Source organism: Marmota marmota, unplaced genomic scaffold (genome assembly GCF_001458135.2).
Source record: "Marmota marmota marmota unplaced genomic scaffold, marMar, whole genome shotgun sequence".
Taxonomy (NCBI): Eukaryota; Metazoa; Chordata; class Mammalia; order Rodentia; family Sciuridae; genus Marmota; species Marmota marmota.
This window is the reverse complement of record NW_026000026.1, coordinates 6,416,485-6,442,550: the sequence shown is the minus strand read 5'-3', so window position 1 is coordinate 6,442,550 and position 26,066 is coordinate 6,416,485. Positions and strand designations below refer to the sequence as shown.

The window sequence follows — 26,066 nt, the reverse complement described above, 5'->3', positions numbered from 1 at the left end:
CAGTAATAACAGTGACTATAAAGCGCAAGGGCCTGTGCTCAGGGCAACACCCATCTCATTTCACTTAATCAATCCTGCAGGCTGATTCTTGGTTTATAACTTAAAAATAGTTGGTATATAAAAGATGTACCTTCTTTTTTACTTGCTAATAGATTAGAGCGGGGGTCCTGGGAATTGAACCTAGTCCGACACTCCTATGGAGGAGCTCTCTCTGGCCAGCCTCTGTACCCTTCACCCCACAGCAGGCACGCCCTGAGGTTTGTGTATTCACTACAGAGAAGCATTTGGCTTCCCTGGGTTGAATCTGGTGCTTAAATCTTTATCCATGAAACCCAAGTTTCCAAACAGGGCAGGGCACATATTCTACAAGCACTCTGTTCCTCCACATCCCCATCAGAAGATTAAATTAGGCCAGGTGTGGTACACTCCTGTGATCTGTAATAACGGCAATTCAGGAGGCTGAGGCAGGAAGAGTCTGTTCAAAACCAGCCTTAGCACCTTGGTGAGACCCTGTCTCCAAAAAAAAAAAAAAGGGACCGGGGACTTAGCTCAGTGGCAAAGCACTCCTAGGTTCAATTTCCAGTACCCGCTCCCCGCCAATCTATTAGTAAGTTAAAAAGAAGGTATATCTTCTATATACTGATTGGGTTTTTTTAATATTTATTTTTCAGTTGTAGGTGGACACAATACCTTTATTTTCATGTGGTGCTGAGGATCGAACCCAGTGCCCATACATGCCAAGCGAGCACTCTACTTCTGAGCCACAACCTCAGCCCCAATATACTGATTGTTTTAAAGATAAAAACCAAGAAAAGAAAAACTAGGCAAAATCTTGGTTAGTGGAGACAGACGATTCAACAGGAAAGGAGGGCAGGGCGGCAGGGCCTGAAGAGCTGCGGAGCCACGGACTTGTGGGAAGCCAGGAAGGACAGGCACAGAGCCTGCGCTCCTGGACCCCAGGCACCGACACGGACTACTGCTGTGCACTTACTTGGGGTCCGGGGGGCCTTCCCCAAGGGGCTTCATGGACAGCTTGCACAGGGAGCGAAACACCAAGAAGGCGTCCTTCTGCAGGATGTGAGAGAACCTGGCGGCCACGTGGTGCCCTTGCACATCTGCCTCCTAGGGTGGAATCAAGAAAAGAAAGGGAGAATGAAACTGCCGCATAAAAATTTAAACTCCTATATTATTCAAAAGGGAGGTGAAGGGGTGTTAGGGGAGGTTAAAATATGGCCAAATAGGTGCTGGGGGAGTCATCGGAGCAGCTCTAAACCTTGTTTCTTATCCTTCGAAAAGTTGACATGGATGGTTAAAAAGAAGTGATCAAAAGTTTATCAAAAAATCTAAAATACAGTCAATTATATTAGCTTGGGTGAGAAAAGTTTTCTAATAGTGCTGCAAGATAAAAAGAAAAATCATATGGCATTTTAACAAACTATCAAAAAGAGTAAGCTACATTTACAAATTAAAAGTAGACATATAATAAGGATTAGTATCCTTCACATATAAAAGCTCTTCAAATTTCTTTAAGGAAATATGCAAACACTCCTCTCAAATGCAAAGCATTCAAAACCAAAACAAATCAAAACACAAATATGCAAATTTACCAAGAAATGCAAATGACAAATGAACTTAAACAACTTTACTACCAATATCAAGGCAGGATTTTTCTCCTATCAAATCAGTAAAGATGTGCACAAATGTTATAGCTCGGTTTTAATAAAAGAATGAGAAAATGGGTATGGATAAGTAGGGATTTGAGTAGTATCTTCCCAGAAGACTAATTTGGTGGTAAGTATCAAAAGCCTTAGTTCCTATCTCTTGAGCTGGGGATGTGGTCAGTGGTAGAGCATTTGCCGAGCATGCGTGAAGCCCTGGGTTTCATCCTCAATACCACATACACACAAAGAGGTTTCTAATTTTCTTTCATTTATTCTTTTTATTTTATTTAGTTGTAGTTGGACACAACACTTTATTTTATTTATTCATTTGTAAGTGATGCTGAGGATGGAACCCAGTGCCTCGCATGTGGTAGGCGAGCGCTCTACCGCTGAGCCACAACCCTAGCCCCTCATTTATTCTTTATTTTACTCACTCATTCATTCATTTTTGTGGTGCTAGAGATCATACACAGGGCCTTGCACATGGCAGACAAGTGCTCTACCACTGAACTATACCTCCAGTCCCAAAGTTTCCTGTTCTTAACCCAGACATATGCTATAGCAATTTATCCTTAAAAAAGACATATGGATATGCACAAGATTTACCTATAAGGATGTTTATTATGAACTGCTCTATGGTGAAACTTAAATACTCTAACAACCTACTATCCATATAGACTTTACATGGCCATTAAAAAATTTAATGAGATCCACTGCTTCTTGGCCTTTTGGAAAAAACTCAGGTAGACCTCTGTGTACTGATACAGAAAGACGTCCATGATGGAGGGCTGAGAGAACAAAGCAAGTCAAGCTAGTGTATCAGACACGAGGTCCTGTGTGGGATTTATGTGTGTCCTTGAGGGCATTCATGGGAAATGATACACTCCAAGGGGAAAGATTGGTCCTGGGGGGAGGGTGAAAATGTACAGTAAACACAAGCATCCAACTTACTGACTGCATCAAAATTTCATAGTGGGGGATAATGATTAGGAGAAATATCTAAGAAGGTTCCTAGGGGCAGGAAGGGTGCAATTACGAAAACAATTGAGAAACAATGGTGCAAAGAACAGAAAAGCTCATAGCATATCACTTCCTGTTCTGGATGTTTACATACACGATTTTTAAAGGGAAAATGAAGCTATTTAAAAGTAATGGTAAGGGGCTGGGGATGTGGCTCAAGCGGTAGCACGTCCGCCTGGCATGCGTGCGGCCCAGGTTCGATCCTCAGCACCACATACAAACAAAGATGTTGTGTCTGCCGAAAAAAACTAAAATAAATAAAGAGAGAGTTTTTAAAAAATAAAAAAATAAAAAAATAAAAGTAATGGTAATGTGGTAGACACATCTGTGGGCCTGAAAGGACCTTCAAAACATACTTTAAGTTTTTAGCAAGTTACCAGGTAGCATTTTGTGGTCGAGGACAAGCCTAGCAAGAAGGAGGCGCTGGGTTTGATTCCAGCATCAAAAAAGGAAACAAAAGCAGATCAAAAAATAGCACAGGGCTGGGCTGTGGCTCAGAGGTACAGTGCTTGCCTAGCACGTGTGAGGCACTGGGCTCGATGCTCAGCACCACATAAAAATGAAATAAAGGTATTGTGTTCACCTGTAACTAAAAAATAAAAAATGTTTTAAAAAAAGCATGTATACTATATCATTCTCTTTAAGCAGGAAAATAAAATGCAAGAGGGAGAAAAGTCTAGAAGGATACTGACTTTCCCAGTCCTTCTAACACAGAGAGGAAAAAACAGAGGGAACTATATTCTTCTCTGTATTTTCTTTTTTTTTTCCCTACAACAAATGTGTATTATTTTGAGAAAGAAGAAAAATGGCAGGAGGGCTGGGGTTGTGACTCAGTGGTAGAGTGCTTGCCTAGCATGCACGAGGCACTGGGTTCGATCCTTGGCACCACATAAATGTAAAATAAAGACATTGTGGGCCCGGGCTGTAGCTCAGTGGTTGAGCACTTGCCTCGCATGCGTGAGGCACTGGGTTCGATCCTCAGCACCACATACAAAAAATAAATAAATAAAATAAAGATTAAAAACGAAAATTAAAAAAAAAAAAGATATTATGTCCACCTAAAACTTAAAAATAAATATTTTAAAAAAAAAAAAGAAAGAAAAATGGCAGGAAATTTAAGGTCTTAAAAGTGTGAGTAAAAAAGTTTAAGAACAATGTCATAAACAACAAACATTAACATATCCCAAGAACTGAACCTGCAAATAAGAAGAGTATCAGACTAATAACTGAGTAGAGCTTGCTTATTTTGTGTGTGTGTGTGTGTGTGCGCACGTGCGTGCATGCATGGCAGGGGTACTGGGGATTGATTAAACCAGGGGTGCTCTACCATTGAGCTACATCCCCAGCCTTTCCTTGTTCTGTTTTGAGACAAAGTCTCACTAGGTTGCTGAGGCTGGCTTTGAACTTGCAAGCCTCCTGCCTCAGCCTCCAGGGTCACTTGGATCACAGGGTGCACCAAGGCGCCCAGCTTCTTGCTTCTTTCACACACACAAAAAAAAGACTGAAAATGGACATGCAAACTGGGCAGGGGAGCGTGTACCTACAGTCCCAGTCCGCAGCAGACGGAGGCAGGAAGATGGCTTGAGCTCAGGGGCAACAGTAGCCCTTTTAAATAACTAATGAACAAACAAACGGACAAAACGGAAACCTCTGAACAGGTTGACAGCCGACGTACCAGGTTATCCGCTGACGACAAGGACTGTCTGTCATCTGCTATGCCATTGGTCTGTGAGTTTTCATCAACTGCAGGGGGGATGGCACATTCCTGGCACTCCAGTTCACCCAGGACCCTGTCGGGGTCTGTCAGACCATGCTTTTCTGCTGCTTCTTAAAAGACAAGTGCAAAAGTCATTGCCAATCAGCAGATACCCCAAAAGGCTGCTTGCACCAGATACACACTCCCTCAGATGCTGCGTTTGTCCTGTGCCTCTCCTGCTAGCTCTGATGGCAGGGCATTGGGCCTGGGAGGTGTGCCAGTCTGTCCTCCACAGCCTCACCGCCAGGGCCACAGCAACGCATGATGCACTGGTTCAGTATCACAACCCACCGGTGGAGCCTCTGAAATTGTGCCCACCCTGCCCACTTCTGAAAAAGACTAGAAAGAGCTAAACATAAAAAGCAAAGATTTTTTAAAAAATATTTCATAAGTCATTGGTGGACCTTTATTGATTTTTATGTGGTGCTGAGAATCAAACCCAGTGCCTCACACATGCCAGACAAGTGCTCCACCACTGAGCCACAACCCCAGCCCCAAAAGCAAAGATTTTTTTTTAAAAGACTATTAATACAGGAATCAGAGAAGAAAGCCTTACAGAGAAAAACACAGGCCTAAACTTCCTGGCAGCCATATGAAATCAGAAAGAATTAAAAAGATTTCATCATTTACTCAAGGAAAGTATATCTGGTGAATAGCAGAACAATGAAACTAAGAGGAATGAATCATTTGGCTTTTTATACATATGAGAAACACTAAAGAACTTAATGAGCAAGTCTTCAGTAACTGTTTTCCAAGCATATATTCATTCAACAAATATTTATCATGTGCCTATTGGGTGACGGGCTGTGGCATGGGTTGGGGAATATAGCAATGAATGAGAACAAATCCTGATTACATGATGACTTCCTGTGCAGACCCAGAAACAAACCTAAGGGTATGAAATAAAACTGTGCTATTTTAAAGATATTTCCACAAGGAGTTAAATGAATATGGAATCTATAAATAGCTTTGTGGCACCCTAACTTAATAAAAGGATAGGGCTTATACAAGTGGATTCCAAATCATGACCAAAGCATGGGGTGTTGCTCTGGGGTACAGCACTTGCTTAGCATGCATGGGGCCCTGGGTTGCATCCCTAGCACTGCTAAATAAATAATTTTTTAAACTAATTTTTAAAACTGAGTCCCAATGCAGATATATGCACATAAATAACCAAAACACAGTACATGAAATAACACGCAGCATCACTACCCGGGGTGTACTCACACCATCGCTACTCTATTTTTTTTTCCTTTCACTTAAAAAAATGCTGATTGCAACCCACTAAAATGTTTTTATTTCTTACCCAACTAGTGGTTTATTGTCATTGCAATCAAGTCAACACATACCAATAAACCTGAGATCTGAGGCAAAAAAAAAGACAAAAACCTGTCATTCTGAATTATGCACAGGTAACACCACTGAAACCAGACCCGAGACAGAGAATGCTGAAGGGAACCTAACAACATGGCCCACTCGGTACCCACTGACATGTGGGCTGTCCCCTGGACACATCGATGCTATCTGAGAAAATTTAGCAGCAAAGGACAGGGATTGTGGGCTCACAACCCCCAGCCAGAAGAGCCTGGGCACCTGGCTTAGTAGGCACAGGGAGTGCTGCTCTGTGTGTCCAGGGGAGCAGGGACTCTAGCACGATCAGATGGCGTTCTCTGAACCCCGTGCAAGTGTGAGCAGAACCAAGCTACTCCACGGAGACCAAGCCACTCGAGAACCCCATGTGAGAGGTGGGCGGGCGGCAGGCGGCTGGCGTTCCCAGAGCTCCGTGAGTTTTCTGGACAGGGAAGAGCAACCACCACCCTGAAGCACTGGCCCGCAGACCTCCAGGAGGAATTAGGTGCTAGGAAGGGCGGGTGCTCCTTGGTTCTTACCTTTCACAGCAGAGGTAACTACATCTTCTAAGATGTCCTTTACCACCTCCTGGGCTCCATCGTCAGTCCCTACACACGCCCAAACACACAAGCACAGGCGAGGGTGTTTCCAGAGAAAAGAAAGGAAGGGAGAAAGGAGATTACAGCAATGTTCCTCTAAAGTCACCAGGCAAAGGGCGCTAGTGAGTTCTGCCGAGGGCCTGATCCCACCATGGCGAGGCACACATCCCCTCCAGTTCCAAAATCCTCAGCAGCATCTGCTCTGCTTCCAAGTTTCGCTTCCCGGAATGCTGAGACCCCTGCCCGTACGCTCTTCCTTCCTTAGTCCCAGCTGTGGGCCCAAGGCCTCCCTACCACCCCCAAACAGAGCCTTCACCTCGGCTCCCGACAGTCTTGGTAAGTCACACACCTTCTGCTGCTGGGCCGTCCACGTACGTAAGCCCAGAATGTAGCATGAGATTTTCAAGACAAGAGTTGAGGATTTGCTAAATTGTAAAAAAATCATTCTGTACAATGTTAACTATTTAAGTGGAAGAAGTTTGGCACCTCTTTTCACCCCCATATTTTTTAATTGGTCCATTGTAGTTGTACATAACGAGTGGGGTCTCTTGTTAAATATTCATACATGCACACAATGTAATATAATGTGGTCAAGAGCTTTTTTTTGAAAATTAGTCTTGGGAAACAGTTTATGAAGCAAACCACTTTGTCTAGACTTTTAGAAGTCCACGTAACTGGGGCAGGGATGTGGCTCAGGGTACAGCGCTGGCCTGCCATGTACGAGGCTCTTGGCTGAAACCCCAGCACCACAAAAAAGAAAAAAGTGAATATTATTGATTTACAAAATATCCCACTGACGGGAAAGGCCACCACCTTAAACAGACAAAACAACCTTTTACAATCGGCCTGGAGGAGGATTTTCAGTCCAGCTACCATTTCAGAGAGTTGTGCTGGTCCACCAGGCCCCGGAGGGCGGTGCCAGGGTCTTCTCTTCAACAGAGCACTCCCCGGCCACCTCAGTGGCCGAGCGCACTGCGGGGGTGCCGATGTCACACGCCTTTCTTAGGGGGCACTAAGAACTGAAAAGAAACCGGGGAACCACCCCCCCACCCCTGGCCACAGCCGCAGCCACACTAAGATTGGACTAGAGTTCCCTGAACTTCAGTCCCTCTCATGCCACCCCGTGTTCTTGCCACATTCACTCACACCACTTAAGATTTTTTTTGGATGTGAGGGTACAGAGGATTGAACTTAGAGGCATTTGACCACTGAGCCACATCCCCAGACCTATTTTGTATTTTATTTAGAGACAGCAACAGAGTTGCTTAGCTTTTGCTGAGGCTGGCTTTGAATTTGCGATCCTCCTGCCTCAGCCTCCTGAGCTGCTCAGATTACAAGCATGTGCCACTGCGCCCGGCATCAAGCACCACTGAGGTTCATATAACAGCGCTCTTTAAATTAACGCACCTTATGCAAAAAAAATCCACAAAGTAACAGTTTGATGTACTAATCACGTTTTCCAAATGCAGGTTTAAATAAACATGTAACTATTAAAAACTGCTCACCTGTGAACCACCTAAAACCATCTCACCCTACACCATGATTGGTAAACACATGACTAAGTTCCTTTCCAGTTCCAACATCCTCTGATACTATGATTTAATAAAGGCTGTTTTTTAATCTGTATTCTCCTTCTCAAAGCAGCTTCTACATGGCACCTTGCTTCCATGCAGCATCAAAACATCGATTCCTTTTATGAGAGGTGCTAGCAAGTGAGCCGGGGCCATTAAGTGGTGGCTGGTGGGCACACCTGGCTTGCAGACCTCGGGAGGGGCCCTTCTGGATGCTAAGAAGTCCACTGTGTTTAAGTTTTAAGCATGCAATGACAGTGTTTGACAACCAAATCAATTCAAATACTTGAAAGGTGCAGAGAGTACATTTAAAAAACACTGGTTCTGCTGGTTCCCTGGGGAAGTCACCACCTTGCCACTGCTGATTAGGCACCATGTGTTTCACACACTGTGTCCAAGCAAAACAGGACGGTCACCTTGAACAGGTTCGGGTGGGAGACACCCTGGGTGCCATTCCCTCTCTAGCCAGCAGGGGCACCCCCCGCGGCCGGCACTCCAGTTACCTAAGCCCACCCTTCCTAACCAACAGGTCCTCATCTTATTTTGGAAAGAAATGTGACTGTATTTCCCAGCCTTCCTTTCAGGAAAGGATGGTCATATGACCAAGTCCTGGCCACTGAGGAGGATTGTTCTTGGGAACAATCCTGGCTTCCAAGCAGGCCTCTCTTTAGGAAAGGGGACGATTCGGCTGAAGGAATCCTCTAGTCCTTCCCTCTTCCTTCTCCCTGACAGAAAGAAATGGCAACATGCTGAACCATAAAGACAGAGGTCACATGCTAAGAACAGGACAAAACCCGAAGGCATCTGAGAGGAGGCCTTCCCGCTGCTCCCTGCTCTGTTCAGCTAGGCAGGGAGCAGGCGGGCGGGCCGGGGTGGCACTCCCACCTCGGTCAACAAGCTGAGGGCCTGTGGCCTGGCCCTGCCCCAAGCATGTGGAGCACATCACTGTCTCCAAACAGACCGTATCCGCGGTGCCGACAGCCAAGCTGAGGGAAAGGTCAGTTTTATCACGGGCCACAGTGCCAGGAGAAGATGGGGAGGGGAAGAAAGATGGAGACTCAACGGGCAGCTGTGAACATATTGGGACATCAAGTGTGACATGCCTGCTTCCTAGAAACTGGGACTCGGCCGTGTCCAATGTCCAAGCACTTAGTAAATGAAAGAATAATGAAGGAAACACGCTGGCAGCGAAGCTGTCCTCTGCCACCTCCACCACACAGCAGTATGGTTCTGTGACAGGAGAACAGCCGCTGACTGAGAGGCCCCCGGGGCCGCTGACCGCCGGTGCAGGTCCATTACAGTGAGGGGACACCCAGTGAGGGGACGCCAACGCGGCCGACTCCTGTGAGGCGACTGTCGGCACCAGTGCAAAGATGTGGGGTGCACTTGGCTACTTTTGTCGAGCGTCAGCCTGAGACTTCTTCCTCTTTTGGCCAACAAAACGTAAAATTCCTACAGCAAAAGATCTCGTATGAGCACGCAAAGGAGCCAGGCTCATTTTATCCTACCGCATCATCTCCACCACCTTCTCACCTGGTTACCATCTGAAATATTTACTATTTTTCTTTAAACCAACTCATTTTTTAAGCTGAAATGAATTTATGTATTTATTTATTTTGGTATTAGGAATTGAATCTAGGGGCACTTAATCACTGAGCCACATCCCCAGGGTCTCACTAAGTTGCATAAGCGCCATTTAGTTGCTGAGGCTGGCTTTGAAATTGTAATCCTCCTGCCTCAGCCTCCCAAGCCTCTGGGATTATAGGTGTACTTCACAGCACCTGGCTAAGATGAAATTTATTTAAAAGATAATCATAAACTGGACATGGTGGCATATGACTGTATTCCCACCACTTGGGAAGCGGAGGCAGGAGGATCACTTGAGTCCAGGAATTTGAGACTAGCCTAGGCAACAAAGGGAGACTTCTTCTCAAGGAAAGAGAAGAAAAAAAGAATAAAAGACTTACATAGTCCTAAGTGCCAGGCCCTGCCCTTATTTAATCTCACAAACTTGTAAATATTAGCTGTATCCCCATTTTAAGATGGGAAAACTGAGGCCCAAGGGTCACACAGTTACTAACAAGAGTCATGATCCCACAGAGGCTGCCTGATCAGGGCCTCTGTATTAGCTGAGGGAAGATAAGTCTTCTCTGTTTCTAGTACTTAAGAGTGGGTTGTTTTTCCTCTAAAGAATGAGATGTAATAAGAAAAGGTGAGCTAAGAAATTCAGAAACACACAGGCAAGTCTGCACACTGTCTGTATGGCGCTACTGTCCAATTCTGGGAGTGACAAGTGGAAGAGGAAGTGCTGAGGGACACAGGGTTTCTTCGGGGAGTGATGAAAACGTCCTGAGACTGACTGTGGCCACTGCTGCCCGCCTGAGGCTCGAGCCAGCAGCACTGAGTCGCACACTGTCAAGGGTGAGTCGATGGCGTGTGGATTCCATCCCAAGAAAGCTGCTTTCTAAAGGACGGACAAGAACAGCTGTGGAACCAGGAGGGTGGTGAGGAGGTAATGGCATGGCTACCCTAGGGGAGTCCAGATGGCCAGGCCCCCAAGTTCACACAGGCAGGCAGGAGTCTTGAACTCAAAAATCTCATTTTGTGAATTTACAAAGAGCAATCTGACCCACTTCTTGGATGGGCAGTTGAAATGGACAAATCAACTACTGATTTATTAATGTAGGATAAAAAATTAACTGCTAAAGGGGAAACTGCTCAGGTCTATTGGTGTCTTCACTCCACCTACGCAAGGTACCCGGGGAAGCAAACGACCCCGGGAAGGCCCTGGGAAGTCCGCAAGCACAGGGCCTGGCAGTGAGTGGCCGGGGGGACTGGCTGCAGGAGGGCTGTATGTGACTGTCTCTATCAGAGAGGCACTCGAGTTGACCCCTGGACACCAGCTCCCCGGGGCAACACCCCCACCATCTGCCATGGCTGTCCTTCCTCCTCGGCTTCTTGGGCTGCTCAACTCGTCTCCAAAGGACTTGTTCTTCCTTTACAGCCAAATCCTGAGAACTGGAAGCGCTTCTAAAAAACACTGTGCACCTCTGTTCTGACCACTCTTCACAGGTTTGTGGTCTGACTCTCGAGCCCCTGGGAAAAGCCCTCAAGTATGCCAACAAATGTCCAGCAATGACAAATTTAGAACCATCAACTTACACTTACAGTAGTTTCAATAATAAGCTTTATGTTACAGATGTTTACCACAATAAAAACTGATTGACATAAAAAACCCACAGCATCTATTAATCTACAAATCATTATCTTTGCTAGAACTTCAAGTTGCCCTATTCAGAACCTGAAACTTAATTCTAGAATTCACATTTTTTCGCCATTATTAAAAGCTACGTACAGAGTGTGCGCCAGGCCTGCCCAGGTGTGGGTGATGCAGTGCTGAACACAGCATCCTACAAGTGACCACAGCACTTCAGTAAGGGACGAGGCGACAGAGAGGACAGGGAGCCGTAGGGGTGATGAGGAAGCCTCCTGCAGTCTGAACCAAGAGGCCTGAAGGAACAGAGGGGAGGGACTGAGGAGGGGACATTAAGCAAAAGGTACTGGCAGGAGAAGTGTAGAACCTTCTGGAACCAGAAAAGCACCTAGGCACTGGGCAGCAAAGAGGATGTAAGAAGGGGACAGAGAAGCGAGGGCCAATCACACGGAACTTGGCACACGGTGGGGCAGGCGGGCGTGGGCCTCACTCTGAAGGGGATGCGGATGATGGGCGCTGAGTGGGGTGGGGGGGGCTGTGATCTAATTCATGCTTTTGAGATCACTTTGGCTGCTGTAAAATGAGCCAGAGAGGAAGCACTTTCACACAGCACAGAACTGCTCTTCTATCTGCACGGCTGTGCTTACCACAGTGTATTTAAGCATTAATATTTGCAGATTAACCACAGTTCGATAAGGGTTACAGTAAACCCTGGTCCTCACCCTGACAGTTATCAAGGCAAAAACAGTGACCTGGCTGGGGTTCCTCAGCACCTCCCTTAGGATATATGGGAGCAAGAGTGAGTGCTCAGCACACACAGCTCCTGTAGCAACTTCTCTTCTGATACAGAACAACATGCCAGCAGACACATATTCTATTCCAGCGCATTCCAAGTACTGGAATAGAAAACTTTCAGAAAGGAACAAAAGCTGCTCAAATATACACTAGCCGGGAGCAGTGGCGCACACCTGTAATCTCAGAGGCTCAGGAGGCTGAAGGCAGGAGGATCGCAAGTTCAAAGCCAGCCTCAGCAAATTAACAAGCCCCTAAGCAACTCAGTGAGACGCTGTCTCTAAATAAAATACAAAATAGGGCTGGGGATGTGGCTCAGTGGTCGAGCGCCCCTGAGTTCAATCCCTGGTATCCCCCTCCAAAATATGCACACTCTAGAGGGGAAGACCCTACCAGCAGACATCATTACTAGTCGTGTGACCCAAGAAGGAAAAGAGGTCAGTCGCAGAGAAGGTCAGACACTGTGGACAACAACCAGCCTGAGTGAAGAACTATTTGACAAAGCACTAGGTAAACACTAAGAAAAAATAAGACCTTTAGGTCTGGTTCCTATAAACCCAGGATGAAGACACAAACATTCAAAAGCAATCTCAGGACAACTAAATCCAAGATTTCAGGCTTACTATTTCATTTACTTTAAGACTATAACTAGGTGCAGGATAATCTTGTGTTTAAAAAGCAACAAAAACAAGCGATGCATCTGGTGAACAGAGGAAGGAAAAACGCAATCTGCCTCTGCCGTCCACTCTCGTCGCCTGCCTACGGGCCCACCCACCCTCCCAGGGCTCCTGCTGCTCCACACAGGTCCGAGTGGCTCAGAGCCACCAGGCTCTGGGCAAGGAAGTGAGGCAGGGTAGGTGAGCCCCCACCCCCCTCAGGGCGGATCACCTGACGAGCCCCAGTGGGAACAGTGCCCCAAGCTGAGCCCACTGTACTGAGGCTGGCGTAAAGATGCAGCCAGACACATTCCAGGAACCACTTAGGACTGACGCACAGCTCCAAGGGGCAGTAGCATGGAACCTCACGCCTGCGCTCCTGAGAGCAAAGACGGGAAGGCCCAGAAACAGACGAGCTGCCGCAGGGGCTTCCTCTCCGTTAGCAGAACCTCCTTTACTTGTCCCCAGCCACTGGATGATGCCTCTCGCCGTGTGGCTCAGCCATACCTGAGAGTGATGGGCCTCTTTCTCTGGGTGCGTCTCCGTTCTCTCTGCCAGGCCCACCTCTGGCCTGCTCGCCGTTGGGCAGGTCTGTTTTCTCAGGAGTTGTTGGTTTGCTTTGTGCCTGGCTCTGCTTTAAACGGCTGAACTTTGGGGATACTGCTGCAGCTTGAATCACGGGGGACTGGGGTTTTGACTGAATTGGTTTTTCCAATTCTCTGGCTTCCTGCAACTAGAAGACAATAGAAAAGAAATCAACCTGTATGGTCAGAGCATATTGGCAAGAAACAATTATATTAGCCTATGGCTTAAACAGTTTCCAACCAGCAGGATTATGTATTTACTTATTTGGTACCAGGGATTGATCCCAGAGGCACTCAACCACTGAGCCACACCCCCAGCCCTTTTTTATATTTTTATTTATAGACAGGACCTCGCTAAGTTGCTGAGGCTGACTTTGAACTCACAATCCTCCTGCCTCAGCCTTCCAAGGATTACAGGTGTATGCCACCATACCCGGCCAGGATAAAATTTTATTTTTATTTATTTATTTATTTTTTTTAAAGAGAGAGTGAGAGAATGAGAGAGAGGGAGAGAGAGAGAGAATTTTAATATTTATTTTTTAGTATTTGGCGGACACAACATCTTTGTTTGTATGTGGTGCTGAGAATCGAACCTGGGCCGCACGCATGCCAGGCGTGCGCGCTACCGCTTGAGCCACATCCCCAGTCCAGGATAAAATTTTAAAGGAAATAAATTCAAAGCCAACTCTGAATGTGACAAACTCAAAGCAAATTCTGAATTCAAACTTCAAGACTCGCACTAGAGTCTCTCTGATTTTAAAATGAGAACAAAAATGCAGTACAGAGAATTTGTGGGAAGAAGGGATGAACTTTCAAGTGCTAGTGACCTTCAGGGCCCTGAGGTTCACATGAAGAGCTCACACATGACAATGCCCTGCTCTAGCGGATGGCAGTGCCACTCACCACTTGGTTTTCCATGCGGGTGAAGATGACATTCAGCATCTGGGTGAGCGTGGCCTTGGCAGTGGTTTGATTGATGAGATTTTTGCTGGCCAAATAGATGTTGTAACATGTCCTCACTGTCTGCAGGATGGTGCCCTCATGGATTTCAATGTGTGGGGAAGTCACCGCGGTCAAAAGAGCCTGAAATGTAGACCCCAACCATCAACTTCATGAATACCCACCTCCCTGTGCCTTCCCCAACCCCCAGCCAGACTTTTCTAGAACAGTTGGCTTTGGTTTTTCTTTTTTAATTTTTTTTATTAGTTGCTCAAAACATTACATTGATCTTGAAATATCATACATTTGATTTAACTGGGGTACGTAATCTTATTTTTCCACATGTACAGATTGCAGGATCACATTGGTTATACAGCCACGTTTATACATAGGGCCAATAGTGTCTATTGTATTCTAGTACCCTTCCTATCACCCCCTCCCCTCCCATCACCTCTTTCTACCCAGTTGACTGAACAACTGGAAAACCTAAAGATTACATTTCTCTCTCTTTTTTTTCTTCCCCCTCACACCATCTTATATGCAATTTTGCATAATAATGAGGGTCTCCTACCATCTTCCGTGCAATTCCCCTTCTCTCTCCCATTCCCACGCACCTCTCGTCCCTATTTAATGGTAATCTTCTTCTCATGCTCTTCCTCCCTGCTCTGTTTTGAGTCGCCCCCCTTATATCAAAGAAGACATTCTGCATTTGTTTTTTAGGGATTGGCTAGCTTCACTTAGCATAATCTGCTCTAATGCCATCCATTTCCCTGCAAATGCCATGATTTTGTCATTTTTTAGTGCTGAATAATATTCCATTGTTTATAAATGCCACATTTTTTTATCCATTCATCTATTGAAGGGCATCTGGGTTGGTTCCACAGTCTAGCTATTGTGAATTGTGCTGCTATGAACATGGATGTTGCTGTGTCCCTGTTGTATGCTCTTTTAAGGTCTTTTGGGTATAGTCCGAGAAGGGGAATAGCTGGGTCAAATGGTGGTTCCATTCCCAGCTTTCTAAGGAATCTCCATACTGCTTTCCAAATTGGCTGAACCAATTTGCAGTCCCACCAGCAATGTACAAGTGTACCCTTTTCCCCACATCCTCGCCAGCACTTGTTATTGTTTGACTTCATAATGGCTGCCATTTTTACTGGAGTGAGATGGTATCTTAGAGTGGTTTTAATTTGCATTTCTCTGATTGCTAGAGTGGTGAGCATTTTGTCGTGTATTTGTTTTTGTTTTTTTTTTTTTTTAATATTTTATTTTTAGTTATCGGCGGACACAACATCTTTGTTTGTATGTGGTGCTGAGGATCGAACCCGGGCCACACGCATACCATGCGAGCGTGCTACCACTTGAGCCACATCCCCAGCCCCATCATGTATTTGTTGATTGATTGTATATCCTCCTCTGAGAAGTGTCTGTTCAGAGAGAATTTTTTTAATATTTATTTTTTAGTTTTCGGCAGACACAACATCTTTGTTTGTATGTGGTGCTGAGGATCGAACCTGGGCTGCACGCATGCCAGGCAAGCGCGCTACCGCTTGAGCCACATCCCCAGCCCTATTGTTTAATTTTTTGAGTTCTTTGTATACTCTGGAGATTAGGGCTCTATCTGAAGTGTGAGGGGTAAATATTTGTTCCCAGGATGTAGGCTCCCTATTTACCTCTCTTATTGTTTCTCTTGCTGAGAAAAAACTTTTTAGTTTGAATACGTCCCATTTGTTGATTCTTGATTTTAACTCTTGTGCTATAGGTGTCCTATTAAGGAATTTGGAGCTCGACCCCACGAGATGGAGATAGGGTCAACTTTTTCTTCTATTAGATGCAGAGTTTCTGGTTTGATTCCTAGCTCCTTGAGCCATTTTGAGTTAACTTTTGTGCATGATGAGAGAAAGGGATTCAATTTCATTTTGTTGCATATGGATTTCCAGTTCTCCCAGCACCATTTTTTGAAGATGCTCTCCTTTCTCCATTGCATGCTTTTGGCACCTTTGTCTAATATAAGGTAGTTGTAATTTTGTGGATTGGTCTCTGTGTCCTCTATTCTGTACCATTGGTCTACCCACCTGTTTTGGTACCAGTACCATGCTGTTGGCTTTGTTTTTTCTTATTTGCTTGGCTTGTTTTGTTTCTTAGTTCTAAGATGGCTCTGCAAACTAATGGATGATTATTGCCAAGAGCCAACTTTCTATTATTGTGAAGAGTTTAAAAGCAATTACTAACTCCATAAAATCCAAATTTTCTGAAGTAGGCTTCTACTGGTTTACTTTCTAAAAAGCCAGACTTCTGAATGTTAATGTTGACTGAACAACTGGAAAACCCAGAGTAAAGATTACAGACACTTGATCTCACCCACACCAATCCCAAATCATACGTCTCAGGAGGCAGCTGGCCTCCCCGTTCCCGATGGGTTTCCAGAGGACTTTAAGAAAGTTGTGGCTGACACAGATACTTGTCACAAAGCCACAGCATCCGGGACCTAAGCCCTGGAAGGCTGGCCACGCCCATCCTGTGCCCGTTTCCTGAGAAGAAGTTGGCACCATCCCATGCCAAGCCACTCCTGGCAGCAGACACAGAACAGAGAAGCAGAACGGGGAACCAGGGGAAGACCAGTGGGTGACATGAGTCTTGATGAAGATCTGCTGACAAGTGGCAGTCTGGGAACTCAGAATTTCATGGGGAAAGACTAGAGGATTTCAAACCCATTTAATTCACAAGCAATTTACAGTTATATCAGCAGAATGTTTACTTTGGAAACACACCTGGTTCTACTCTCCTTGTCTCAGTCCATGCTAAGAAATGCTGACACTTGACAAAAGATCTAAGTGATGTTTAAATTTTTCTGTTCCAGCTCAGCACCACGTGAGACAACTAACACATGGTAAATTAGAAATCCAAATTCCCAAAGGGGACTAACTCTGTAATTGAAAATCCAGACAGGGTAACAGGAAATACCTTAATTATTTGTAACTGAACCCCTTCATCCGTCTGAGGGCCCTGAAAACAATTGCAAATGGTTTCCACAATCCTGTCAATCAGCCGCTTCCCGGGGGCTCCACTGTCGGGGGCATTGCCAGTGATGTGCCCGTAGGCGATGAGTTTCTAAACACAGAAAGAACAGAGATTAGACGGTTCTGCCTGGCCAGGACTGAGGCTGCCCACGACAGCAAAAGAAAGGCAGTGAGCATGGCCCGTCCTGCTGGTTCCTACAGACGCCTGTGTCCGAGCAGGCAGGCAAGACCTTCATCCCATGTCTGGACAGCAGATCCAGGGACAGTGACACACTTTCAATGCCAGCAGCAAGGCCAGAATACTCCTCGGCACACAATCATCTGTGCAAAATACTGAGGGATTAAAAAGCACACTTCCAAAGGCAGTGGATTAGAGCGACCTGGAGCTCAGGTCAGAAGGTGGCAGAGGGACGTGGGAGTAATGATAATAAGTCTGAGGTTTTTGAGGTTTAAAAAAAAAAGCCTAGGGCTGGGGCTGGGGCTTATTGGTAGAGCGCCCACCTCACATGTGTGAGGTACTGGGTTCGATCCTCAGCACCACATAAAAACAAGTAAATAAAATAAAGGCATTGATTGTGTCCAACTACACCTGAAAACAATGTTTGAAAAAAAAAGTCTATTACACTGTGGTGATGACTGCACACCTCTGTAGATACACTAAAAGTCACTGACTTGTACACCTTAAATGGGTTAATCCTATGCTAATTGTATCTCAATAAAGCTGTTAAACATATTATGTATTTTTTAATTTAAATGTTAAGATATCTAAGAAACTAAGGATGACATGTTTTGCTTAAAGAAAGAACTAGTAGCTAAGGCCGGGATAAGACTAAGGCTCTTCTTTTCATTTTCTGGGACTATTGGATCATGTCAGTATACTCTCTATTCCAAAAACTAAAGTAAGAACAGTGGCAATATTCTGTACCCACATTATCAAACAAGATGTGTCACTCACATGGCTGGAGAAACCACCTCACCCACAGCCTGGATTTCCGCCTGGAGAACCTGAGGGCTGAGGGAACCTCAGAGGTCAGGGTGATTTACAAGCCCAGGTGAAATTCAGGATCACCTGAGGGAGCTCATTAAAAACAGACTCCTGGACCCCAGCCCAGACATAATGAACTAGAAATTCTGGGGTAAAGTCCAGGATCTTCCAACTACAAAGGTTATTCTGATGGCTGGCCATATAAAGGACAGGGGACTTCTCAAGTGCTTGATGCTTCCAGCGAGGTCCTAAAAATGCTGTTCTGTTCTTTATCCTTCCAGGCTGTCGCTGGCCACACTTCTGCCTCTGCCTGCACAAAGTAGACCCAAGCTACTGAGGCCATCTATAGGGCCACCACTGCCATGGAAGGAAAATGGGCCACCCTGCAGAGGCCTGACGTCACTTCTCAATGGCTTTTCCCTACCACCAACTACAAAGCACCGCCATTCAATAAGCAGAAACCCAAACTCAGAGTGGTCGAGTCGAAACACAGCAGCGCTGTACTGCGTGATCAAGGAGCAGTCTGCACACTCTGCCGCTCAGGAACAACCCTGGGCCCATCTGGGGGTGCGGAGCCGACGTCTCCACCTCACTGCTCACCTGCAGGCTTCCTAAGACGCAGGGCTGGCTGCTTGGGAGTTGAGTACTGTCTCTTTTGTTTTGGTGCTGGGGACTGAAGCCAGGGCCTTGTGCAGGCAGAAGCGAACACTCTACCAACTGAGTCCGTGAGTTCTGTCTCTTAGGCTGCCTGCTCTTCCTCCTAACAAGTTTGTTGTGAGCACTGTGATATAAGGATGAGGTACAGACTCCTGAGAAGTGAATGTTGAACAGCAGGTTCCCAGGGGCTGAGGATGTATGTGGCTCATGGTAGTCTGCAAGCTTAGGAAGCACCAGGCCCTGGGTTCCATCCTAAGCACCAAAAATAAAAAAGAAAAGTAGATTCCCGCCAGGTGCAGTGGCGCACACCTGTAATCCCAGCTACTCAGGAGGCTGAGGCAGGAGGATTGCAAGTTCAAAGCCAGCTTCAGCAAAAGCGATGTGCTAAGCAACTCAGTGAGACCTGTCTCTAAATAAAATGCAAAATAAGGCTGGGGATGTGGCTCAGTGGTCGAGTGCCCCTGAGTTTAATCCTGGTACAACCTCCCCACCCCCGCAAAAAAAAAAAAAAAGTAGTTCCATATAACCAAATACAGATGCTGCAAAGTAAAAATGGAGATATAGTACTGGATACTTAATTAAAGTACAAAAAAGGACTAGACAGGTTCGCCCCACTCAGATTCCTCAAAGGGCAATACCTTCCAACCTGAAAAGGGTTTTCAGTATGATTTTACCCCTTGCCTGTACAGGGAGACAGGACCACAAGAAAGCAGAGAGCCTGCATTCTGGGAGTCTTTCTGGCTCTGCTATCTAATCCTTTTCTGTGCCAGACACTGTCCCAGGCACTGGCGATACAACAGCAAGTAATACAGATGTGACTCCGTTTCTCATAGTTTATATTCTTGGCAGGGTGTGATGGGGAGGCTCACACCAAATCCTGAACTGACTGGGACTTGCAGGGCTCTGGGTGATTTGCAGACATACGGTCGATGTTCTTGCCTTAGTCTTTGCTGATACAATGGGTATCAGCAAGTGTCAGTTTGGTACAGTGGGGCCACTGAGGCTCATGTGTAAGGGGTTCACAGAGGCAGGTGCTGGCATGGAGGGAACACTGCGGAATGTAAAAAGCAAGCTGCAGCGAAATTTGTAAAGGTGATAATATTTACAGAAAAAGGAAAAAAGATGAAAGAAAATCACACTTCTACATAAGCAACTGGTTTTAAGGCTGGTGGCCCGAGGAACTTCAGCCTTATCTGTAAAGTTCTAAAAACTTTTAGAGATCGATGTTATATTCAACCAATATAACTAAAAATTCATTTTAAGTGGGCATTTAAAAATCCAAAGTATTCTAGCAATAAGAGCTAAAAGCTAACCTTTGTGGGATGAATAGGACAGCTCAAACCAAGGGTCCCTACAACCATCACTGGTGTAGGAAAAAAACATTATTCTATTTGTAATTGATATTTATCTTGTCCTTTTAAAAGTTCTGTTTTTGTATGTTTAATAACGTATAAACAGTAATATACGTACATAATTTTAAATTGAAGAAACATATAACCAGAAAAACATCAGCTTAGGCAGGACTGGCCACAACCCTCCTTACCTAGCCCTGGTCATGGGGAATGTGTAGCAGATGAGGTGCTGAAGGAAAGGAACAGGTACTTCTTAGGGCTTGACAGAAGCCAGCAGTGGGGGAAGTCCCCAGGCTTCTCCCAGTGGGAAAGAGGACATGACTACCCATGCGCATAGCAAACCAGGTCCCAAAGCACCATGCCCTCAGCACTTCTCCACACTAAACAAATGACCAGACACAGCACAGATGTGTCTGCAACTGATGTCAACTCTGCCAAAACCAGTCTTCAGCCCTTGACGCCAGCCTTCCATTTCTAAGACAGAGGTTTCTTCCCGTACGCTGGGAAATTCCAGTCCAACAGGCTGAGCAAGACAGCTGCCAAGGGGAAGTGCACTTTTCATTCAGAGTCCAGAGTGCACCTAGTCACCTTCTAGTACCATAAAAGGATGACACATTTTGCATCTTATATACCAAAGAAATCCCAGTATGCCCATTAAATTCCAGAGAACTGCATTTTACATACAGAGAGAACCATATACCATCAGCCTCAAGACCAGCAGTGGCGGAAGGCAGGCAGGACATCAGCATGTCCATTTGAAATCACCACACACACATACACACCAAGCTCCAAAACCAAACAATTCCTGTTATTACAAAGGCCAGAACCAAAGGGTGATAATTAATAGCAAGGGTCAGCAGTTTTTTCTGTAAAGGACTTCATTCTAGGGCTGGGGGGGTAGCCCAGTGGTAGAGCACTTGCCTAGCATGGGCAAGCCCTGCGCTCCGTTGCCAGTACCATACACTCCTGCCCATGCACAAAAAGACCACATGCTAACTGTTGGACTGCGGGTCACGAGGTCCCTTCAACCATTCACCTGGGCTCCAGTAGTGGGGAGCAACAACAGGTAACGCATGAATGAATGAACACAGCTGCTGCTATGGACTGAACGTAGGCCCCATCCCCATCCACAGGATGAAGTCCTAATCCCAAGGGGATGGTGTTAGGCCTTTGGGAGATAATTAGATAAGTCACTAGGGTAAGGTCCTCTTGATGGGATCAGTGTTCCCTAAGAAGAGACCAGAGAGCTAGCATGCGTGCACACTCTCTAGAACACGAGGAAACACTGAGAGTCCTCAACAAGAACCAAAATCAGTTAAGACCTTGATCTTGGACCACTCAGCCTCTACAACTCTGAAAATTAAATGTCTGATGTTTAAGTCACTCAGTCTATGGTATTATGTTACAGCACCCAAACTAAGATAGCTGTGTTTCAATAAAATCTTATTTACAAAAGCAGGCAGCAGACCAGATTCGGCTTATGGAACGCAGTTAACAACCCCTGGTTCAGAACACAAATATGGCCAGGTGCTATAATCCCAGCAACTTGGGAGGCTGAAATAGGAGGATCACAAATTAGAGGCTAGCCTCAAACTTGGACTTTGTCTCAAAACATTAAAAAAAAGGGCTGGGGCCATAGCTCAATGGTAGAGTATCTCTAGGTTCAATCCTCAGCACTGTCCCCTCACCCCCCAAAAACCCCAAACACCATACATGGGGGTTCTGTGGGGTTAGAAAGTCCTAGATACCTACCTAATTTCATCACTCCCTGGCTACAGGAACTTGGACTGAGTTGGTAACTTTGTTCTCTAAGCCTTGGTTCCCTTGATTCTAAACTGAGGACACCTCAGAGGGCTGCTGTAGAGATTACAATAGTAAAGAGTTTGACGCGCTTGGGGCCTGGCGCAGGACAGGAGCTCAATGTGCTGTAGCCATCACCTCAGCCCTCAGTGCTGCTGACCGCCAGCACCAGCCCGAACCAGACCTTATCACAGGGAAACAACTAAAATTAAAGCTATGCTACATTTCCTCAGAAACATTCACGGCATCAACTATTTTAGGATAGAAGCAGGACTTGGCCTGCCATTTAAGAATCCTTGGCTCATTAAATGTTCCACATAGGACAATCTGTACAGAATTATCTTGAATGAGAAAAATGGTTTTCATTTGGAAAACCTGCTTCTGTGAAAAAACTGTTGTCAATTCTCAAATATATATATATCAAAGAAGGGAGATTAATAGAGTAAATATTAGACGAGGGGTGCCAAGACTGTGGCATGCCCACTGCCACTTTGCAGTCCTGCCCCAGCAGACATAACCAATCAGCGAAGGCGCTCCTTCTCCAGCTCTGCATGAAGCTGCACGTGCCGCATAACGCAGCTCGCTAAGTGATCGTCATGTAAAATCTAGTCACCCTTTTTGTTCTAGAAAATACTGGTAAACTGTGAATCCCTTTAGTATATTTGAAAGACTTCAATAAAATGGTTTTCATTGTTGTGTGTTGCCCACTGAGGCCCAGAATAAATATTCTTTAAGGTAATCAGAAACTTCAGGACTAAGTCTTCAGAAAAATACAAGAATGTGGACCAGGGTAAAGAAATGAGCCACAGTTGTGCTTCTGTCTTTCACCTCCTGCACCTCCCTGGACACGTCGCCCTGACTTCATTACTCCTGCTTCTTCGTCAGTAAAGGGTGGCGGGTAATGAGGTTCCCTGCAGCTCTACATACAGCCAGTGCTCATTATTTACAGATTCTGTATCTCAGATGCACCTACTCCCTACATTTGGAAGCCCCGAGTCAGTACTTGCGTCTCCCATGGTCATGCGCAGCGCAGGGAGACCTGGGTGCTCGCCTTCCAGCTGCGTGAAGGGGCGACACCTGGCCTTCTTGTTTCAGTTCTCCCAATCGCTGGGTACATGGTGCCACATCTTTCACACTCCTGTCCTCTCTGCTCTTTAAGATGGTCCCTGAGTGTGTGCTGGAGAGCCTTCTCAGGTTTAAGAGCAAGAAGGCAGTGATGTGCCTGGCACAGAAATCAGAGTTAGATAAGCTTTGTTCAAGTGTGTGCTTTGTTCAAGTGCAGTGCTGCTGGCAGTGAATGGGACACCAAGGAATCAACCACGCATTTTAAATGAGGTGCATACGAACAGAAACACACGAAGAACAAAGTCATTTACTAACCAACTCACTCAAGAATGGCAGGAAGCTGACATAGGAGGAAAGGTTCAGCATTCGCTTATTTCTACCAATAATACGAACTGCTTCTACCCAATATTATGAATAAACGTCATCATGAAGAGGTTTCCTGGGCTGGGGTGTGGCTCAGTGGCAGAGAGCTTGCCTCGCATGTGTGAGGCACTGGGTTCAATCCTCAGCACCACATAAAAATAAATAGACAGATAAAAGTATGGTGTCCATCTACAACTAAAATAAAAATACAAATAAAGAACAGGTTTCCTGTGCCAGGCATTCCACGCACGCACTCCTCCCCTCCTTCCTGCGACTCAGAGAATAAGCTGTGCTGCTCCTCTCCCCCCCACCCCAAGGCCTCCCCAGTACCAGGGCCGTCACTAGCACAGCTCCAGGTAAGGAACACCTGTGGGTGGAGGGGACCCTTTAGACCATCAAGTTGAAACGTGGTACCTGCAAGCAGTCAAGAGACGTGCTGACCACCCGGGGGGACTTGGACTGGCAAGCCAGCTCGAAGGGAAGGAAATACTTGTCAGCTTCGATGAAGCTCGCCTTTGGCGGTGCTGCGGTGCCAAGCCTAGGGAGAGAGCGGGGTGGAGAGGTGAGAACCGGCAGCCCACTGTCCTTGCGCCTCACTCGGACTTCCCACTCCACTTGCTTCCGTTTATTTAATTAAAAAGTCCGGCAAGCTGTATCTTGGGGCCAGCCAATTAAATGCTGAACACGTGCCACTTTAGGGAAAAAAAATCCAGTGCCACATGCAGACAGAGAGATCTCTGACAGCGAGGTGCATCCAGGGCACCCAGACTGAAGCCTGGCGGCAGCTATGCCAGAGCTACATTTCTAAAATGTGACTAACTGGCTTCATTACCATGAAGATCAGGAGCGGCCACTTACAGGGCCAGCTGTCCTTATGCTTAAGCCAACCAAACAAGAGACAATGGCTCTGCTCTTCTCTCAGGACAAGGTCTGATGGCATTATCTTGACCTTTCCTCCACATACCCACGTACTCAGGTGGTCACCTGTTGACCTAGCGCTGGTTCAGACACACAAAGCTCTGCCGGGTGCCCAGGACCGTGCTAGCAGCACGACGTCCCTGTGATTAGAAATGGATGGCCACACTGCTACCACCCCCTGTGCTGCAGGTCCAGCCAGGAGAAGGTGCGTTGCTTACCTCTGCTTCTCTATTTCTGCTTTGATTTCATCTGGTGGGGAAGAAGGAAAAGCACGTTAGGGCCATGCAGCATTTATGGAGAAGACAGCTTCACCACGTGGTATTTAGAACCATTAAGAAGGATGTCTAGGGGCTGGGGCTGGGGCTCAGAGGTAGAGCACTCGCCTAGCACATGCGAGGCCCTGGGTTCGATCCTCAGCACCACATAAAAATTAATAAACAAAATAAAGGTATTGTGTACAACTAAGAAATAAATTTTTAAAAAAAGGAGGATGCCTAGGAGGCTTTACACATTCAAGTTCTGACGTGAGGACAGGAGAACAGCAAAGGCTCCTGTGGCAGGCAGGCGCCAGGCTTCCTGCTCTACTTGCTGAACTCACTTAACGCTCACAACAAGCCTGTGAGGCTCCACCTTACTATGGCAGGGTTCCTCAGCCTAGGCGTTGCTGACATTTGGGGACATCTAGTTCTTTACTACAAGGCGTCCGGTGCATGGCAGTTGCTGAGCAGCTTCCCTGGCCTCCACCCACTGGATGCCAGTAGCACTCCCACCTCCCTGCAGTCTTCAATGCCAAACACACCTCCAGCACTGCCAAGTGTCTCCTAAGCAAAACTCCCTCTGATGAGAACCAATGGTTTCGATGAGGAAAACAAGGCAGAAGACAAGTGGGTAACTTGCCCTCTGTTACATTAAGATCTGGAAGCCAGTGCGGTGGCATACACCTGTAACCCAGGAACTTGCAGGCTGAGGAAGGAGAACTGCAAGTTCAAGGCCAGCCTGGGAAAATTAGCAAGACCCTGTCTCAAAAGAAGGCAGGGAGGACTGGGGATGTAGCTCAGTGGCACAGCACTTGCCTGGCATGTGTGAGGCACTGGCTTTGATCCCCAGCACCACATAAAAATAAATAAAGTAAAGGTACTGTGCCCATCTACAACTAAAAAAAAAAAAAATTATTTTAAGAAGGGGGGAACCATAATTTGAACCCAGGCATTTTGGCTCTGTAGTCCCTGCCAACTGACTTCCCCACTCAGCATAACATATATTAGTGACAGCTGACACAGTATCATGGTACTATAGCAATAGACCCCAAAAAAAACCAAAAAACAAAAAACACTGAAAGTCACCTAAGTAGTAGTTGGTGGTTTTTCCTTCTTTTTTCACATTTTCTATGATAAGCATATACACTTTTAAAAACAATTGTGGTAAAATATACATAACCTAAAATGTACCGTTTTAACCATTTTAAAATGTGCAGTTCAGTGTTGTGCTAAACCATATTATTCTAATGAGTTAAAATAATCTTAAAAATCTTTATCATGGAGGTTACAAGAACTACACAAAGTTAAGGAAATAAAATGTCATGATTCAGAAACACAGAAGAGACCGTCTCGTTTCCAGGAGAGTAAGGCTTGGTGCCTCTGGAGCAACACCCCCATGTCCACTCAGTCGGTCGGTCGACTGTCCCCATGTGTGGTGCCACTGGCTCCAGGTGCCTGCACACAGGTGAGGGAAGAAGGGACACCCAAGGCTGGCACTCGGCCTCTTGCA

General features: G+C 46.0%; 1 protein-coding gene across 2 annotated transcripts in view; it reads right to left on the bottom strand.

Moving 5' to 3' along the window:
* Positions 1–24,548, bottom strand: part of Arfgef2 (ADP ribosylation factor guanine nucleotide exchange factor 2) — a 76,151-nt gene extending 51,603 nt beyond the window's left edge. The window contains exons 1-8 of one of the 2 annotated variants that reach the window (XM_015479351.2): positions 24,518–24,548; positions 23,796–23,919; positions 17,104–17,250; positions 14,107–14,286; positions 13,127–13,352; positions 6,327–6,395; positions 4,357–4,505; positions 992–1,122 (exon numbers count right to left, since the gene is read on the bottom strand). In XM_015479351.2, the coding sequence (XP_015334837.1) occupies positions 992–1,122; positions 4,357–4,505; positions 6,327–6,395; positions 13,127–13,352; positions 14,107–14,145 (614 nt within the window). In that variant the 5' untranslated portion in view covers positions 14,146–14,286; positions 17,104–17,250; positions 23,796–23,919; positions 24,518–24,548. Of the gene's footprint in view, positions 1–991; positions 1,123–4,356; positions 4,509–6,326; positions 6,396–13,126; positions 13,353–14,106; positions 14,287–17,103; positions 17,251–23,795; positions 23,920–24,517 lie in introns of both variants that reach the window. The other variant, XM_048810823.1, reaches the window with a different exon arrangement.
* Positions 24,549–26,066: the final 1,518 nt, after the last annotated feature.